The sequence below is a fragment of the Beta vulgaris genome, chromosome 7 (assembly GCF_026745355.1).
Source record: "Beta vulgaris subsp. vulgaris cultivar EL10 chromosome 7, EL10.2, whole genome shotgun sequence".
Classification (NCBI taxonomy): Eukaryota; Viridiplantae; Streptophyta; class Magnoliopsida; order Caryophyllales; family Amaranthaceae; genus Beta; species Beta vulgaris.
In genome coordinates, this window is record NC_079208.1 from 4,251,637 (window position 1) to 4,272,188 (window position 20,552).

At 37.6% G+C, this 20,552-nt stretch overlaps 3 protein-coding genes across 3 annotated transcripts; all 3 read right to left on the bottom strand.

Moving 5' to 3' along the window:
* Nucleotides 1-316: 316 nt before the first annotated feature.
* On the bottom strand, nt 317-1,845 carry LOC104894666 (uncharacterized). Its single transcript, XM_048647841.2, has one exon. The coding sequence runs from the start codon at nt 1,568-1,570 to the stop codon at nt 317-319; it is 1,254 nt and encodes a 417-aa protein (XP_048503798.2). The 5' UTR covers nt 1,571-1,845.
* Nucleotides 1,846-5,192: 3,347 nt separating this feature from the next.
* On the bottom strand, nt 5,193-13,168 carry LOC104898367 (ras-related protein RABB1c). Its single transcript, XM_010685433.4, has 6 exons — nt 12,845-13,168; nt 10,023-10,162; nt 9,840-9,922; nt 9,136-9,340; nt 8,946-9,014; nt 5,193-5,496 (listed from the first exon to the last, which is right to left on the bottom strand). Exons 1-6 carry the CDS (start codon nt 12,888-12,890, stop codon nt 5,404-5,406), a joined length of 636 nt encoding a protein of 211 aa, XP_010683735.1. The 5' UTR covers nt 12,891-13,168; the 3' UTR covers nt 5,193-5,403.
* Nucleotides 13,169-18,277: 5,109 nt separating this feature from the next.
* Nucleotides 18,278-18,742, bottom strand: LOC125491753 (protein BIC1). Its single transcript, XM_048633843.1, has one exon. It carries the CDS (start codon nt 18,740-18,742, stop codon nt 18,278-18,280), a length of 465 nt encoding a protein of 154 aa, XP_048489800.1.
* Nucleotides 18,743-20,552: the final 1,810 nt, after the last annotated feature.

Consider the following 20,552-nt stretch of genomic DNA (forward strand, 5'->3'; position numbering starts at 1 on the left):
ATCCTCATTAATTTCATAATTAATCAATAAATAATTGATACACTAATTAAATTCGGTAGTTGCTAATTACGCTATGTAAATTGGTAATCACGCTATTAAAACGATAAATCGTTAATTTATGCTCATATTTTAATTAAGCTACTTAATTGAGATTTCTTACAACAATGGCTACACTTAATATTACAAACAATAATTCACTCATCATTGGTTGATTGGCGACAATTGTGCCAAATGTGTTGAGCCAAGTCCTTTTGTAAGGAGTTGTGAACATCTCTATCCCACGCATCAGCTCTATTTTGCAAATATTGTTGCATCCCTATATCATTGTAGCGACCAGGTTGAACAAGAATGTTTCAAGCCTATGGCTAGACGAAGTACTAGCAATCGAGGCATTTTCTTGCTCGAAGTCTGATGCGTCTTGATAATTTAGATATGTATCTCGTTCATCCTCGACAATCATATTGTGAAGAATGATACACGCCAGCATTATTTCCCACATTAAGTGTTCATCCCAAATGAGTGATGGCCTTTGTATTATTGCAAAGCGTGCTTGTAAAACCCCAAACGCACGTTCGACGTCTTTCCGAACTGATTCTTGACGTTTGGTGAACAACTCATCGACGGGAGATAGTGGGAGTCGAATTGCTGGCATGAACACTGCCCATTTAGGGTAGATCCCATCTGTTAGGTAATATCCCCTATTATAGGTATTACCATTCACATTAAATGTGACCTCAGGAGCTCTTCCTTGATAAAGATCATCAAACACCGGAGAGCGTGCCAATACATTGATATCATTGCAAGTTCCCGGTGTTCCGAAAAATGCATGCCATATCCACAAGTCTCCGGAGGCCACGGCTTCTAGAATTACCGTTGCAGATTTGGACCTACCTTGATACAACCCTTTCCATGCTCGTGGGCAATTTTTCCATTGCCAATGCATGCAATCTATGCTGCCCATCATTCCAGGAAAACCCCGCCTTTCCCCGTCACGTAAGAGGCGTTGCAAGTCGGTTACCGTAGGCCTCCTTAAGTACTCGTTCGTAAAAACTTTTCGAATTCCTTGCACAAAGTGCACAAGGCACTCCTTTGCTGTTGATTCAGCAATTTTGATGTACTCGTCGACTGCGTCAGATGCTGATCCATATGCTAGACACCTCAATGCTGCTGTGCATTTCTGATGACTGGATGCACCTAGCTTCCCAGTTGCGTCTGGTAGTTGTTGAAAAAATTTGTCTTTCGCAGCGAGTGCGTTCATAATTCGAAAGAAAAGAGGACGACGCATACGAAATCTGCGTCGGAACATGTCTTCGGTATATAGAGGACGATCAACAAAGTAATCGTTCATTAACCTTTGATCTGCATCAGCACGGTCTCTTGGAATAATTTTTTTTTTTTTGGGAGATGTTCTTTGAGTGGCTTCTATGATTGGAGCGACAATTGTTTGAACAGCTTGTTGAATTACGTAGTCTTCTTGTTCTTCAAGATACGCGTTGTATAAAATCATGTTATTGACCATATCATCAAACTGGTCATCACTTGAACTTGAAGAATTGTAATCCAAGTTCATGTTTCCTTTTGTTGCAAGAAGAGAAGAAGAATGAAGTGGTTTCAAGGAAGAAGAATGATATTTTTTGTAGAAAGAAGGATGGTGTTATGGTGTGATGTTATCATTCAACCAATTCATCTTTTATAGACATTTGATGATAAGAGTGCAATCTCTGAAGATAAGAAAGGACTACACAATCCCAAAAAAAAGATTTTCAAAAGATAAGATTGTAATCCACTTTTCAGAAGATAAGATTCTCAATAGATAAGATTGTAATCCACTTTTCAGAAGATAAGATTCTCAATAGATAAAAAATATTAAAACAATACAAACTAGGATAGTAAATACTAGAATTACGAAAGAATTAAGGATACTAAATAAAACAACCTTATAACTAAACTACTTCATAAACTCTTCTCTCAGCTTCTCATAGTATTCGAACTCAACCGCATCAAGAGATGGTTTGGTCATCAACAATTGATACATCTTGAACCTCATTTTCTTTTCATCTCGCTGCTTTTGGTAATCCATCATTTCTTCTATATTTTTTCTTATTGTAATTCGTTCACCTTGCATTTCACTTAAGGTGTTGTTGAAATCATCTAAACTTGTAGCTACTCCTTTCATCTTTCTTTGTGCCTTAGCCTTCTTCTGACCATCCGGGCGAACTGATACAACTTCATCACTTGACCTTTTTGAACTTGATTGACTCACAACAGTTGAATCATATCCGGGTTGCCATCTTGAAAGGTGTCTCATTCCCATCCAACAATGGTACAATTTGAAAGCTTTATTATTTTGTTTTTGTTTGTATAGTTCATGAGCTTTAGCCTCTACATCCGTAATAGCCATTCCACTTGATTTCATTCGCTCGGCTTCACGAGTTGCGATACCCACAAAGTCACGAGTCGGTTGATGGTTCTCCAGTGCGCTTAAATTGACTTCATGGTCCTTGTGTGGATGAGTGATGGTTTTTTTACCACTTCAGCATCGTAGATGCGCTTGATTTCTATCCAAAGTTTTGCCTTTGACTGATCTGTTCCCACTAATGGATCACCACCACAATTAAGGTATCCGGAGACCAATGCTATATCCTCATCATGTCCCCACCTTTCTTTTAGTATCTTATTTTTACCTTTTCCACCTTGGTCCGCTTCATCTTCATCATCATCATCATAAGCATCATCATCGTCTCCGAGTTGTTGAGTTTGGTAATAATCTCCAATCGGTATTCGGTTATTGCTCCCGTCTCCCCCTGGAGTTGTAGGATTTTGATCCATATATTGAGACATTGGAGATGAGAGATTCACCGGAGTATGGGGCGGGGTTTCGAAATTAGAAGGTTGTTGATTTTGGAGTACAAATGCTTGGAATAAGGCTTGGATTTGAGGGTTATTGAGCATATTTGGATCAAAAGCAATATTAGTATTTTGACGATTTGGGTTTTGTTCGAAATTTTGATGGAAATTTGGATTTTGTGGGAAAGTTGAATTTTGTTGGAAATTTGGATTACTTTGGAAATTAGAATTTTGTGGGGAGTTAGAATTTTGTGGGAAATTTGGATTTTGTGGGTGGTTGAGATTAAATTGATAATTTGGGGTTCTTTGAGGCCTATTTCCATAATTAGAATTATTAGGATTCATAATTATGGAGAATTTGTTTGGAAGTATTTAAAGAGTAGAGGAATAAAATATATAATTAAGATGAGAAAAATTAGAGAAATTAAAGATTGGAAAAGGTAGAGAAATTTCAATGTATCTAAAATATGGCAAAATTGGTCTCTATTTATAGACAATTAAAATATATGAACGTTGGTATAATTTTTTTTTTTTTTAATTAGCAGATTTTTTTTAAAATGGCAAAATTATGCAACGGCTATTTTAAAAAATAACCGTTGCTTTTAATTGTGAAGTTGACATTTGGCAGCAAATGGTTGGGTAAGGGGAGCGCGTCAGGCTGGACACGCCAGCTGTCCCCGTTTTTCTTTTCCTCTCTCTGCCGCGCGTCAGTCTTGATGAGCCAGCTGCTCTTTTTTTTCTCTCTCTCTCCCGCCAGGTGTAACCTCCTCATTAGTTATTCATTTGGGCACCTCCCCTAATCTTTGAGCATCCTCATTAAATGGGGAACCAACCCCACTCATGGGGAGCCCCATTTGAGGAGAGAGAGTCTATATGGGGAGGGTAAAATTCCCCATTGGAGGTGCTCTTAATGACTAACAACCGTTAATGACTAACGACAGTAACCGCCGTTAGTCATTAACCCCAATTTTCTATTTAAACCATAATGAATCCCCTAATACTAAACTTAATCCTAACCCCAGACCCTTAACCCTAACCCTCCCACCACCCCAACCCCCACCCCCACCCCCTCTCCCATCCGCCGTCGCGAGCCCATAACCCCACCTCCCCTCACGAGCCTAGAACAACCCAGTCGACGGCGAGCTTCCCGCTGCGGTGCGCGCTCCCAGACACCCTTCTCGCCTTCGCCTTCGAACTGCAGTAGAGTAGGGGGAATTCAACGAGAGGTAGGGGAGGGGTGCGAAATTCGTCGAAGGTGGCGGAGGGGTGCGGAATTCTTCGAGGGTGGGGGACGAGTGTAGAATTATTCGAGGGTGGGGGAAGGAGTGCGGAATTGGACAGGGGAGGGAGGCCTGCTGGGGTGGGAGGCTGCGAGGGGTGGTGGGAGGGTGGGGGAAGGGGGGTTTAGGGTTAAAAATTAAGGTTAAGGCTAGAAGTTAGAGGTTAGGGTTTAATTATGAATTAGATTTTAGGGTTTAGGATTAAGACTAACGGTTAATTAGGGTTAAGAGAATCGATAGTTTACGCCATTAGTCATTAAGGGTATCTGAGTGTATTAGTTTGAAATTTAGGGATACCTCGTGTATTTGAAAACTTAAGGGTTACCAGGTGAATTTTCTGAAAACTCGGGAGTACTTAGTAAAAAAAACCGTTTTTTTTTTTATATAATTAATAACCTTTTTAACTTATCTAGTTACTTCTTTATTTTGTTATTCGCATCATAAGCAACATTCATCAAAGAATTGAACAATATGATTATTGACCTGGTTGTTAGGAGTGAGGTCAATTTGATGAGAGAACTATATCCTAAGGGTTAAATTATACCCTCTGGCCTCTATTAATCGTAAAAACTTTGATATTTCTTAATTTATCAAAAAATACTTTTTCAGGGCTTTGTTTGTTGCAAACTTGCAACTAGGGGATGGCAAATTTAATTATCACAACACCAACAGAAGGAGATTGAATTATTAAGACAAGAAAGATGCGTGAAATCATTATGTCTTACTTACAAGCAATGCAATTTTCAGTATAAGGGGATCAATTCTACCATTGATACTACAGCTGTAGAACACCGAGATTATTGTGGTTTTATCTACCCTGCAAGTCTGCAACCATATTGTTCAAAGATATCTACTAGTGGATGAGATAACAAAAGGTAATTATAGTATTTAAAAGGAAATTTTGGTTTTAATTGAATTGACTCCGTGGACAATAACTTATTGTGCACCGGACATGGTATGATATATAACACTCAGTGATCACGACGAATCATATTGAATAACATCAGGCAAATACATGTCACACAACTTGAACAATCCATGCTTCTCACGGGTGTACAAACGATATAATTTAAAGAAATAACAAATGAACATATATATGTAATCTCCAGCTAATTACATACAGTTAAGTTTGACAGATATTTTTGTAACGGGACTATGTGCACAATTCACAGAGGTAAAAACTGATTTTAACATACAAAACCCACTATCAATCAAACAACTGAAAAAGAGCAGCGATTCCGACGAGAATTTTGATTGGATTCATGAAGCAGCATAATCAACCGCAGCAGACACCATTTTGAGAAGTAGTGGCGTCTCTACCAGCTGCGTTTCCTTGTATACCTCCATATCCAACTTTAATGCCATAAGACTGCAAAATGAAAAAATTAGGGGCAACTCTACTTACCATTGATTGTAACTTATAAGAGTAACCAGAAACAAAAGCACAGCAAACCATATTACTTTTCTCAACAATAATGATAGAACTGATACATTTCAATCACCCCTATTGGAAATATTACCGACATTATGGCATGATGTTAGTACATAGAATCATTCGAGATACATAAACTCATAAAATTTATAAAGTTGTCCATCAATCTTGTATGACTAAGCCTAAAAGTACAATCCATATTCTTTACTGAAACCTAATTTTAGATTATTCAAGAATAACAGCTTTTTGGAGGGTCCTTCTCACAATCACCGGGAAGTGTTAGTTATCTTTTTCAGGCCAGATTACATATGTGGTAAATAGAAATAATAACACTCCGGCCTATATTCAAGATGGTAACCCGAAAAATTATTGATAATCAAAAGGTAAATTTGGTTAACGAACTTATGAGAAACTTGAATTTATTCATGTCAAATTTTCCTTTCATAATTTTTTATGCCTTTTTATTTTAGAGCTAGATACACCTTCAAGTATTGGTATCTAAATAACCGGTATCTAAATAACCATATATTATCACAGGGTATGCAAGCAAAAGTTTTCCTAAATAAGGCTGGTCGATACATGTCTAAGGAAACTTTGATAATATATGAATCGATCTTGTGAGTAGGGCAATTTCGATGACACGTTCAGCATAGAGCAGAGACAAATGCACTTTACACCCTCTTTTTCAATTTGAACATTTTCACTTTCTTTCCTCCTTCAAAGACTGGTGAGATGGCAACAGGGACGGATCCAGCATGGGTTCAGTGGGTTCATTCAACTGAACCCACATGGATTCGCCGAAAAAACTGATTTTTACAGGAAAACCACGAAATGTTTATATAGAAAAGCGCCCAATTATACATCACATTATACTTTATAGTGCAGTGGTAGTGCGCGTAAGCTTGAGATTTGGACTTGTTGTATGATCGTGGGATCGAATCCTGACAAGAGCAAGTGCCATTTTTTAGTTTTTTTTTTCCTTTTCTTCCTCCTTTTGTTTTTTTATTACTACTACAACTTATGTTCCTTTTTTCTTGGTTTTATTTTTCTTGTTTATTCTAATCCTCCATTTTCTAGCTCCCTCATTTACAAATATTCCCCTCTCACCTAGTACTTATACATTAAATGATGTGGAATGGAGAGTATCCCTAGAACAAATTCTAGTTTTATTCGGATTTGTTTGTTTTTCCTAATTCTAGTGGGAATAGGACTCTTGAAATCCTAATTCTAGTAGGATTAGAACTCCTAGTACTGTTAGGAGTCTTAAAAGTTTTAGTTTGTTTGTAATTATAGTTGGATTAGGATTCTAATTGGAGTAGAGTTATATCTTCAATAGGAGTCTAGTTAGTAGGCGCCAAGTTGAGCTTGTTCTACTGGGTTAAGCCTTTGTTATTTCATTATTATCCTGTTTTTAGTTTCCTAGTTCTAGTATAATTAGGGTTTATTGTTACATGTCTATATAAGGCTTTGCTTTCATTAATAAAATCAGTGTGTGTTTTGGAGTTTATTGAGAGTGCTCATTGAAGAGACCTTCGTGTGTTAGCTAACCACAAAAACTCAAACCGAGACTTTGAGAGGAGATTGTGCCGAGACCACAACTTTCCAACCTTGAACCGAGACTTCAAGGATCAATCTGTCTTTGTTATTTTCGTGCATAATCATCATAAAACATGAACATATAGTTCATTGGTGTGACATAAAATCAGATTACGTTGATTTTAGTACTCAAGAAAGCCCACAAGATCCGATCTTTTTCTTAAGATTCTCGTGGTTTTTAAAGCTTCATCAAGGGGTTTTGAGATCTACATCATTAAATATAAGTTTCCAATACTTATTTTACCTTAAACTTATATATATATAAGTTAAAGATAATAGAATTTTAATTCATTAGTTGATTGAACGAAGATTAATATACACAGGGAGATTATGTTCACTTTTAATATCTAAATTTAAAATAATATTTGTAAATACATGTTTGTTTATTATCTCACTGAAAAATTAAAATTGAAATAAATTGTCTAACTCAAATTACAATCAATCAGCACAAATGTTTTAAACGCCTTTAAATATAAGTATTAATATTAAAATCTCGCCATTTGCGTGCATATAAGGCTAGTTTCGGCTATATGTTTGAACAAGTTCAAAACCACATGGTTCAATTCCTGGATATGCCACTGGATGGCAAGGGGGGAAAAAAACCCGCAAGAGTTTCAAACTTCTATGTATACAGGGACAACACACAAGGAAACCAAAAAGAGGTGCAAAGTATATGTATTATTCGGTTGCCTGATGATCGGATTTCAAAACATACATCATGGCTGGAGCCTTGGAGAGGAGGATAGTTCAATAAGTCAGACAAAAGGAAATGAGATATATTATAGATGAGAAGATCTACATTCGATACTATGTATATAAAAGGCAACCAGCAGCCAGGGCCCAGGGGTGAAAGGAAGGGAAAAGGGGGGAGGGGGTACTACGTAATATCTTTATCTTTAAACCACATCCATCTTCCAAAAAAAGGCCTTGATGAGGAAGAGGAGTCGAGAAACAGCTATCACAATATGAAAACAAATCAGATATTCACTATTTTAACGAGACGAGTAAAATTTAAGAAGGAAACATCTCTACCCAACAGTCCCACTGAGTGCCAAAATGGTGACAACGGAGCTTGGAAATAACATAGAGAATCACCATATGTGAGAGGTAGCTCAGGAAGTACCAGAAAGAGTACATGGACTAGAATACTAGATAATGGTAGAATCAAAGAGGTTCACGACAAGGCGAAAAAGACGAATACAAGGCTCTAATTGATAGCGGCAAGAAGATGGAACACTAGCCAATAAGAGTACAGATGAGGCTGTTTCTGAAACCCGGATCCCCAAAGCCTACGAGAACTTGTATAAAACTAGACACTAGAAAAGTAGAAACAAATCTTTCAAGGTGGCAAGGGAGCAGAAAACAAGAACTTTGACATAAGTAGGATGCAACAAGGACATTTCAGGATAAGGCTGATAACAGGAGCAGTGTTACTTATAGTGGAAGCTATTCATATACTCAGGAAGCTACACAGGACTTACACTGGCTGATAACAGGACTTACACATGATTTGGATTTATGTAGCGATGCTCTAGAGTCCAAAGGATTTCAAGTAATGATATGTATGCCTCAAATTTTAAGATTAGTACAGATGTCATCTTGAAGGTAATAATGTTTTAAATAACTAAATCCAATCATTCAAAGCAATGGAAGGATTGAAGGAAACATTGTACAGTGCCTTGATGCCAAGTAGATCAAATGACATACCACCTCATCAATGACCGCCATCCTGAATCTTCTTGTAATGCAGCAATAAAAATTGAAGCAAGAAAAGGGTAGGATAAGCTAACCTCATTTGATACATCAAAAACTCCATCCTGAATCTTCTTGTAGATTGTTGCAGCAGTTTTTATAAATGCCTTCACATAAAAGAGTCATCAGAGAGCAGAATATAGAGAAACGGACGTTCACTGAGAACAACTTTATTCACACATAAATTATAGTCAATATACAAAAATAGGCCAACAGGCATTCCAATACCTCCTCAACATTTTGAGCAGTTTTTGCAGAACACTCCATGAATATCAATCCATGTTCCTTGGCAAACTGCTCGCCTTCTTCAGTGCTTACTGCCCTTCTATGAGCAAGATCACATTTGTTACCTATAAGCATGATCGTCATGTTTGCATTGGCATGTTGCCTTGCATCCTCCAGCCAACTTGCCAGGTGATTAAAAGTCTCCCTCCTGCACAAGACACCGGCAAGGTTTAATATACCTGGCAGATGGTGTTATAACCCACAGATGTATCCCATATCAAGTATCACATAGGAAAAAGAGAGGGGGGACTATTCATCTTTAGTAATATAAAATCTCAGATGTAAGTTGTCTCCATATTCTGCAGGTTATCCCAAAACCCCTAGATTTTACATTATAAACTTGAAACCAACCATATTCCACCAGCAAAAATTTCAACCGTGTAGTTGACATCATATACTCTTTACTTTATTCAAGCAGCCAGTAATCTGGTATCCACTCTCCAATACTGTGGGGATGGGGATGGGGATGGGGATGGGGATGGGGATGGGGATGGGGATGGGGATGGGGATGGGGATGGGGATGGGGATGGGGAGGGGGAGGGGATTGAAGGCCATTATAATTAACCCGTAATGAGGCAACAGCTAAAGATAAGGAGACACGCTGTGAAAAAAAAAGTGCATTACGACAATCTTAGTTGCACCATTACCTGGTAATGTCATAAACCAGAAGCGCGCCTGCAGCTCCTCTGTAGTAGGATCTTGTGATAGATCTAAAAGATTCTTGACCAGCCTATAGCAGAATACAAATAACGTCAGAATTCATGCAAATGCAAACGAACTTATCCCACTATCAACAACATGAAAACACTATGTAACGACGTAAAACACACCGTGTCCCATATTTGTAACTTGATGGGCTTGTTATCAATTGTAATCATTCTGGCCCCGAATTCAACACCAATGGTTAAGTCATGCACAGGTTGAAACCTCTTATCAGTAAACTGCAGAAGAAGACATGATTTCCCCACTCCTGCAGAACAAAATAGGATATTAATTTAGACTATAATAGATACAAACAAGTACAGCTGTAATATGCAAAACATTAAATCTTCTGGCAATGATGTAACCCATAAATTCATGTCTGGTAAACGCCACTTCAAAAGATGTTTAAAGACAAGTAGAGAGCAACTTAGATATTTGATTCCATCCATAAATCGATTTTCTTCCCTATGAGTTCGAGTTTCAATAAGAATGCTAGTTCTTACTGTTCATATGTTATGATATGAATATACCACACCAATTCCTTATATATGGATGATGAGATTCCATTGATACAGAGCCAATTCCAATAGACTTATATCCCCCTAACATACATAAAAATGTTCCATCCACTAATGCCCCTTTCTTTTCAAAAACCTTCCAACAGTGCCCCAACGTACAATACAGTCAAAGTTTCTCAACATGATGTCAAACATATTGGACGACTGAAACTCAATTATTTTCTCATATTCTGGTAAGAAAATGGAAGAGAAAAAAAGCATTCTATGCGGCAAATCACAGTTATGTAATAGGTGAAGCAGTGAGAGGGACGTCCTTTTGTCGCGGCCTTTTGTAAATGGGGTTTTGCTGAACACCAACTCTAAATTCCGTTACAACTTGGCTGTTATGTAATAGAATGATCAAGTTTCCAGGAACACATAACTAGAATTATTCAAAAGCGCTCACACCGATCCAACTCCCAAAGCCCCAATCTGAACCCCACTCATAGAATCTGAGAAGAACAGAAAATATATGAAAAACCTTACCCCAACCGAGAGTATGCAGACTGATTAGTGAACTATTTAGAGTAAACCCAAGCCTCAATACCACAACAAGTTCAGCAGCATTATCGTACTCATTCCAAAGAGTAAATACTTAAATTTACAAAGTAAACTCAATTTTTGGGCTCCATATGCCAACTGCCAAGTCAAAAGCATATCTACCACCCAAGAAAACATGCCTTTCCAGTTCGTTAGAGTCAGGCTAAGTGCCGGCGATTTTGAAAATAAATTGGCATCTGCTTTACCTATAAATAAAGATGATTCTGTCTTGACTCCTGACCCAGGCTCTGGAGACTGGAGCAGACAGCCTGCTACACTGCATGCTGCTTTGTCACCCGCACCGAGGCACATTTTTGGAGTAAGAGGCCAGCCCACAGCAAAATTTATTCCTAGACCTGTGGGTTGTGCTGTGAGCCTGTGACTGGGCTGGCCCCTTAAGCTTGGCAACATAGAACGACCTGTAGCTCATGGACCATGCCTAGTGACCCCACCGGCCTGAAGCCATGACATGTGCAGAAGCCCAACAATGCACAATGCATGCTTACAGCCATGTACCATGACAAGCCGAATACCATAATGAGCTTACTGAACTACATTACTCATTGTCTCATTCCTAGCAGAATATACAAAGTAATGCCTTTATGTACCATGTAACACTAACTCAGGTACACCAGCCACCTACCAATTAGGAAGCTTTTCAGCTCGTGCAAGCTGAGCTGGCCTATGCTAGTTGGTTGATCCAATTGAGACACACATGTTTGACCTTCATTGGACCTATGTTCTGCCATTCTCACCTCTGTGGAGAATCGCGGAAGTTTCATAAAAAATGGGTTTTTGTCATTTCTTAGTTCTTTATTCTTTGGCACTTACAATCATACAACCCCATCAACTATACATACTGTAGACAAACTATCACATAATGTTTTTTTAAAATGACCCGATGGAAACGTTTTCAACATGTTTACAGCTCAATGCACAGCAATCCCTATAACATAGGGAATTAGGGATGAGACCTGAAATGCCAAAAGTTCATCAAGCATAATTGCATCCCTGTAGGAGAAAGGGGTAATAACTACGTTTTCAATCTATTGCTTAACTCTGTATAACCAAACTAGCCACTCCTATTCCCCATTCCACCAAAGCACCAACTAGTATCTCCCGATCAAAAGTGCCTCCACGGCCCCACCCCCTTCCCAAAGAAAATAAGAAATTCCTAAAAACTTCATGAAGCAAAACACATGCTATCCTTGCTTTTGACTCCAGATAACATCAAGTTCCAAACTTCCACACCTCATTCTCACATTCTTCCTTAGATAATCAAAACAAGGCCTCCAATGGTCAAACAGCCTAATATTCATCTGCCCACCGAACGACATGTATCACACAAGACGCACTATCCCTCGTTTTTTACGGTACAAAAACCGGTTTTCCCTCATCCTTCCTGTATATCAATGATCATCTATGCTGCAACACTTAATTTGGAAATATCACCTAAGCCAACCTGTTAGTGCAGCAATTTTCATACAATTTCTTGACAATAACGAGCATAATGTTCATTATACCAAATAGCCCAAATCTCAGCATAAACCTCTAACCAGTTTCTCAATAGATAAACAATTACTCAAATAACTCAAGATCTACTAAATTCGATGTTCAAATAATAAAACAAATTATTCACAAACTTAATCAAATCAAACAAACAAACAAAAAAACTGCAAACAACCTCAACCTGTGTCTCTTTTGCCATGCAAAAAATTAAACTTCATACAAATCATACAACAACAAACTCAAAAAATCAAACATCTTCAATGATCATATCATCAACATACTATAACACAATTAATGAAATAAAAAATTCGAAACAATCAATCAACAAAAATAGAAAGAATTACCGGTATCTCCAATAATGATGTATTTGAAAAGGTAAGCGTATGACATGTTTGCCGATTATACAAAATATGATCGTAAAAACAGTGGCGAAATCAATCGATTGATGAAGAATTTTCAGTTGATTAAAAAAAATTTGAAGAAGAGAAATTGAAAGTTAGGGTTTTTATAAAAAGGGTAAATTGGAAAAAGATAGATAGATAAGAAGTTTGGAAAAAGATTGAGTTTTCTTCCTTCCTCTTCTTCCTTCTCTACAGCAAAACCAAGTCTGGAGTTTCGCTGGCAATAATGAATAATGAAAAATAATCTAAGAATGTAAAGTTGTATTTTTTCTTCGCGTACTTTCTTTTTGTTTTAGTTTGGGCTGGGTTAGAATAATGGAAGATTATGGGCTGTAACGTGTGAAAAAGGTTTTTGCTTCGTGGGAAAGAAACCACGCACTTTGCTTCTTTTGCTCACTCTTGGTCGACTATTGCTCCCTCCTTGCTAATATATACTTCCTCCGTTCCATAAGAAGTGAAACATTTTTCTAAAAAAGCTCTCACATAAAAGAGAGAAGTGTTTCACTTATTATGGAACGGAGGAAGTATATAGTAATGTCAGTTTCTTAATGCTTGCAACATATTAATTTTCTAGATATTTTATGATATTGGTAACGTTTTCTTTTTTGATAATTTTTTTGATAATCAAGTGGGTCATGTTTCACAGTTTCAATCTATCTCATCTTTGGTGGTTCATGTGTTATTTATATATGTTGCAAATATTAAGCAACAACGGAAGTATTCACAAAGAAACCCTAATTTATCTCTAATAGATTAATACTCCGCTAATTTGATATGTTATCTAGTTTCTTATTGTCTAATCTTGGTTTTTGCTAATGTTTTAAATTAAATGATATATTAGAATTTTGTTCATATCTATTAACATAAGCGAACTAGAAAATATATGTGAAGCAATATTTGAACTATGTGGAACGAATGTCTTCTTCTATTCAGAAAGAGGTTAAAGTGTTAAGCAAATGTTTATTCCTATCTAGATTGGGATGGGGTTGTTCTGCCTAGTTTAAAACTCATCCAAAAATTACGTTGAAAAATTAAAAGGAAATATAAGAAAAGCACATGCTTAGGTTGTTTGTGATTGTTGACTATTCCATCAATGAACATGGTTGTCATTGGTGGTTGTTGATTAAGAGTAGTCGTTGACTTATTGGTGAGTGTCTATGGTCGATAAATCATCGTGCAATGGTGGAAGATGACTATTAACTATAGTTAATCACTAAGATATATTGATGTATTTATGTAAAATTGGGGGTTTATGGTGAATTTTCAAAACATTGGATGTTTGGTTCACATAGTGGTATGGGTTTGGAATCAGGGATGAAATCAAGGTGGTATAGGTTTGAAACTTGAAACCTAATACCATGTGTTTGGTTTTGTATTTGAGAATGAAAAATTTCTTTTATTGGATATCTAGAGGTATTGGTATAAGCCATACTCACATCCCTTTTGCGTTTTTAAACCTCATACCTTATGGGTTTGAGTGTACGGGTTTTAAATCTATCAATTTATTAAACAAACATTAGGTGGCTGCTAGTGGGAGGAAGAAGACAAAAAGGAAGGAGCGTGCTGTCGAGGGAGGGTTGCTGGCGGCTTGTGGGAGGGACTCCGGGGGGATGGTGGCGCGTTGTGGTGGGTTGCAAAGGGGGGGTTAGGGACAAAGGGAGAGGAGAGGGGGCTGCAACGAGGGGTTGATGGCGGTTTGCGGGGTTGGGTTGGGGGGCTGGCGGCTTGGGGGTAAAGTAGGGGCTGCTAGTGGGAGTTGGGGTGGAAAGGGGGTTGTAGGGGTGGGGTGGTGGCGGTGGTGGCTGAAGGGATGGTGGTTAGGGAGGAAGAAGAAGTAGAGGGGGGGAGAAAAAAATTGCCGTATAAATACGAGTGGTGTACGGTAAATATGGAAACATAGTGCCACCTTTAATATGAATGTTGTGCAGTTAAGCTAGCTGGAGGTTATTCCTAAACTTATACAAATTATATAAATTTTGACCCCAAGAAAAAAAAACTATAAAATTTTATTTTCTTGTGTTTCAGATTTATGATCTTTGTTTTTTAAAATACAAAAAATTGAAAACAAAAAATGATTATGAACAAGCCCTAAGATTAGGGTACAAGGAGAATCTTTATAGTAAACCTGGGTGTACCATGCTCATGGCACACCCAAGGCTATTTTCGCCAATTGAGCAAAATGGGCAAATGAGCAAATGAGCAAATAATCAAATGAGCAAATGAGCAAATGAGCAAATGAGTAAAATGAGCAGATGAACAAACATTTCTACTCATTTAAGAAAATGAGCAAACTTGAATGAGCACAAATACTCATTTAAGAAAATGAGCATACTTGAATGAGCACAAATTATGTAAATGAGCACTGCTCCACACCACCACCCACCATGAACAAACTACTTTCTCTTTCCGCAACAACTAGCATTATAATAACATGCAAATCAAATTATCAATATAGGACGAAAAGAGAGAAAATTACAATCTCATATTTATCAAATCCTATAACTTGCAACCTGTGAAACAATTTCGAATCATTTTGATTTCGAAATTTCAGATCTGGAAGTTTTAGTTTCATGATTATGGCGAGAAAGAAGAGCGAGAAATAAACCGCCATCGTTTTCGCCGGAAGAAGAGGACCCCTTATCGACGGAAATGAGCAGCAACAAAAGTAGCGGCAGCATCGCCGGAAAAAAATGGCAGCGAAGCACACGGAAGAAGATAATACGCAGAAGAGGAAGAGGAGAGAGAGAGTACTCAGAATTACGAACAGAAAATGCCCCTGGGTGTACCATGCTTCATGGTACACCCGGGTGTATCATGAGTGGACTCGGGTACAAGAGTTTGAGAGAAAAGGAAAACAAGTAATAAGAGTTCGACGTACGTAGTTAAACTAATAATTTGAGTTTGCTAGATAGATCTTTTTTTGTTGAACTTCTACATGAACTATAAGTAGCCAAAAATTATAATTATGTTATATCGACACTTATTATTATGAACTATAGACGAAGTAATCCTACAAAACTATGAGATCAAACCAAATATAACTATCTCGACGTTTATGACTACCATCTATCAATGATTAACCTATTTAAGACTTCTACTTTTTGAACTCCTTAATATATTTTTGGTATAAATAAGCGACTAAACGTAAGAATTTAGCTACATACGGGATTCGATCTTAAATTTCGGGTACCATCCTCACAAAACTTTATAACTAACTAATGGTAGTATAACTCAAAAGTATAAATCCCTTATGATTTGTAGTCATGGAATCCCTTTGCCCAAAATGCAATGACCCACGTGAAGACTCTAACCACATTCTTTGTATTTATAGCCATTCAATGTCCATATGGTCTCATCACATAACAAACTTCAGACTAGATGAGAGGATCTGGGTTGCTAAATGTCGCCCTATTTTTTCCTACTAACGCCCTATATTTTCGTATAAAAATACAAGGGTCTTTCCTCTCCATTCCCCATTCCCTCACTCATTCCCTTTCCAGCCCCCCTCCATTCCTCCTCACCTATTCCATTCCATCTCATCTTTCACACACTCTCTCGTTCCTTCCATTTCCTCCATTATAGGATTACGAGATCTAAAAAATTTCTGACAAGTTCATGTTTTTCGACAACTTCAAGTTTTTTTTACCATCTCGATATATTACGGGGAAATGTTAATGTAATTAAAAATTTTTTCGAATAAAACTGGTAGAATGTCTTGAACATGGCGATTCGAAAAACTTACGATACATGGGGTTTAGTGTAATCATCTTTTGTTTCAGTCTCTAATTTGGCCGATTTTATTTAGCTTTATTAGAACATCTCAGCGAGTAAAATTTATCAGAAATTGACTTGAAAATGCCGAAAAAGTACCTATGCGCCTATACCTATGGTTGGACGCCTATTTTAGGAGCCTGACCACAAGTTCGGGTGCCTATATTAGGCGCCTGACCACTTTTTCGATATTTTCAATTTTTAGCATTTTCAATTTTCGGAAAAATTGCACGTATTGTAAACGGAAAGGTTGCCGGAGGAGTGACTGCGTGATGATGTCATTCAACCTCCTTCAATTTGTGTTGAGAGAGAGTGACCGGAAAAGTAGCCGGAGAAGTCCTTGGATGATGAGATAGTGTGAGGAAGTATGAGAGTGGGAGAGTGAAAGAGAGTGGGAGAGTGGGAGAGTGGGAGAGTGGGAGAGTGAAAGAGAGTGGGAGAGAGTGAGGAAATGTATATGAGTATAAATACATAAGAAGTATATATACATGACGTATTGGCGTTAGTAGGAAAAAATAGGGCGACATTTAGCAAAATCTGAAAAAAATGAATCAAACAAAATATAACCGTTGAACCTCGTTTGAGAGGATCTTTCCCATCCTATGCCATGAAATATGGAAGAACCAAATATTTTCATCTTCAAAGACCCAAACAAAGTCAATCCAGCCCAGACTTTGCTACAAGTTTTAAGGATTCGAGCATTCTTAATTCATTATCTTAAGTATAAGCAAGCTTCCACATTGGTAGATCAACTCAAATTCAAAAACATACGTTTTTAGTAGTTTCTTTTGGCTCATCAGTATACGTTCTTTTTTGGTATATCAAGCACGGTTTGGTCTAGTGAAAGACTACTATTTCACTATTTTTCAGTAATGAAACTTAGTCACGGGCCTCATGACTAGAAATTTGTCAAGGTATCTTAAAATTGAGGGGACTATGAAAATAAATCTCACCCGAAAGTATCCCTAATAGAAGGTGAGCTCATGTCCCCCACTAGACCAACGCAAACTTGGTAGGCTATCTCATATTCAAAAGTTTGTGGGATACAAATCAACCTATATTAGGGGCATATGGGTGCAATAATTTGTATCCTAAACACTGTTCAGTTTTGTCAAAATATTAGACAAGTGGCCAACTTGAACTGTCTTAGCTCTTTTCAGGAAAAGAACTAATCAATTCATGAGAGAACATTGAACAAGCTTGAATTTAGTACTTACCTAAGAGAAGACAATCCATCCAAAGAAGTTAACATATCAAACAAATATCACATCTGATTACATCTTAGACAAATGCAAATAAATATAAATACATAAATGTAAATATGTTTATATAGAATTGCCAATTTGCTTACAAAAAAACAATAATAATATTCTCAATTCACAAGGCAAGAGAAGTATTGCCTCTACAAAGAGATTTTTTATTGTAAATTAGGCCTTAAATTTCTTGTTTTCTTCTAATTATCAACATCTAATACACATAATAATAAAGTATACTAGTAGTATGATATATCTTTTTTCCTTTGGCCTCATTGTAAACAATTTATATTAACAACTCAAATTATCCCAAAAAGGTAAAAATGCAACAAACAATAGTAATAACAATAATCTAACAGCTTTTTTCTACTCTTAGAGTATTAGAATTAGATCTTCTTCCTTCCTCCATTAAAGAAGCTCTTGCTAACATTATATTTTGTGACACTAATGAAGCATCAAATGCTGAACAATCAATCCAATCCTTAAGAAAATCTTCTTGTCCCCACATATCTGGTATCCAAACTTGCCCTGCTACTTCTGTTCTATGCCTCTTCAATCTTTCTCTTGGTCCTAATATTCCTCCATTTTCAATTCCCTTCTCTAACTTACTATGATCACTCGTTAACACCATCTTTTCTTGCTCATTATTCTTGCTCTCATTCGGCCGCTTTTGTTCTTGTTCTTGTTCTTGTTCTTGTTGATGATCTTCGATCTTGGATGCTTCAAGCCTGGTTTTTTCTTGATTTAATGAAGTGGGTATTTGATGATTTTCTTGGGTTTTCACTTGAATTTGCATTGTGGGTTCTTTTTCTTCCATATATTTGAGTTAGTTTTGCCTTTCCCCTGTTTTTCTTCTCACAATTGCTCCGTTTTTTTGTGTTATTTGCTCTGGTTTTTATGAAGAAGAAATGGGATGAAACAGAAGAGAAGAAATTGTGAAGGTGTGAGGGAGATTATAAGTTATGGAAAGAGAGAATTTGGGTGGGAGAATTAGTTTACACGTCGTTTCAAAGTTATTGTTACTTTATTGTATGGCAAGTGACAATTGTACGTGTCTTCTTTTGAATTTGGAGGGATTCTATTTTGTGTGGCTTACTTCAAGCTTGACCATGCCAAAGGCCCTAAAAAGGAACATTGAATGAACATTAAGTATATATTTTTCTCTTTTATAAAATAATTGATTTAGAGGGATGGAAAAAGAGAGGTCCTTAGTAATTGGGGTTGCTTGGTATGGGATTTTTGGAGGAATTGTGAGGTTGATGTTAGATTTTAGTTTTTAGGGGGTTGTTTAGGTGGGGATGATATTTTAAAGTATTTTTTGGATTCGATAGGGTTGATGGATTAAATTTGGTAAAGGTTATTTTAGACATTTTACTTACAACGTATTAAAGGGTTTTCTAATCCTAATTGTTAGAAACAAATTTCCATTTTAGCGGAGAGATTTTAGAAAATAAAGGATATAATTGAGGGGATTTTAGATTGAAGAAATATTATTAGACCATATAATGCACTTCGAGTAATAAGTTTTAAATACTTTTGTATTTCATAAATTTTTAGAACTCGAGGTTTTCTTGCGTAACATTTTGAACAAGTTAATTTTGTAGTCTTCTCTGTACTCCTTGTGTTTCTAAATGTTCATCCTATAAGGAATAATGTGAGAAGAGTTGTAAAATAGTACTTTTCTTTCATTTCCCGCCCCAATCAGAATTAGGGATAAACTGGTATTATTTCCAATTGCCTCCCTCGCTCACCCCCGAAAAAAAAACCTTACCTATTTTCCCCCTCCCCCTTATGTCACCCCTCTCTTTCCTCCCCTACCCCCAAAAAAATTCCCCCATATACTACTACCCCTCCCCCCACCCTCGAAAAAGCCCCTCTCGAACTAACCCACCCCAAACAAACCCCTTCCATTTTGGCGTCGGGTTTATTGGAAAATTACACGTGGATGAGTTTTTAGGGCTAGTGATTGGGGAAGGGCTGATGGATGTGGGTTTTTTCAGGGGTGGAGGTAGACGTGGGATAGGCCGGGTCGAGCCTGTTCACGGGCTTGTTCGCGGGCATTGGGCAATGGCAGGCCGGTCGGGCCAAGCTTGAGCACGTGAATGGTTGGCCTTGCCTGAAATTTACAGAATTTTTCCACAGGCCTGCGGGATGGCTCGTGCCTTCTGCGGGTCAGACCCGTGTTTAATGTTTTTTTTGGATTATTGGCAATTTCAGACTAAAAAACAAAGAGTATGGGGGTTTGGCCCACATACCATATAGGCGGGCTCGTATCGGGATGGACTTGAAATAAAATTTCTTGACCGTGGCAGGCCCGCGGCTCACGTAGCAAACAACGAGTCAGACCAGGCTAAGCCCAAATCATGTCGGGTCGGCCAGGCCCATACCCATCTTTAGGTGGAGGCAAGTGGCGCTAGGGTCGGGGAGGAAAAGGAAGGGGAAAGGGGCTGGTGGCGGAAAGTAGGGGAGATTAATGGTGGTTAGGGTGGGGCTGGTGGGTCGAAGGAGTGAGGGTGGAGGAGAGAGAAAGAAGAGAAAAGTATAAAAATTATCTAATTAACAGGTTTCAAGTCATCTGGTTGCATTTTGAAAGACCTCTTATATAGTGGTGATTGTTTTAGAATAAC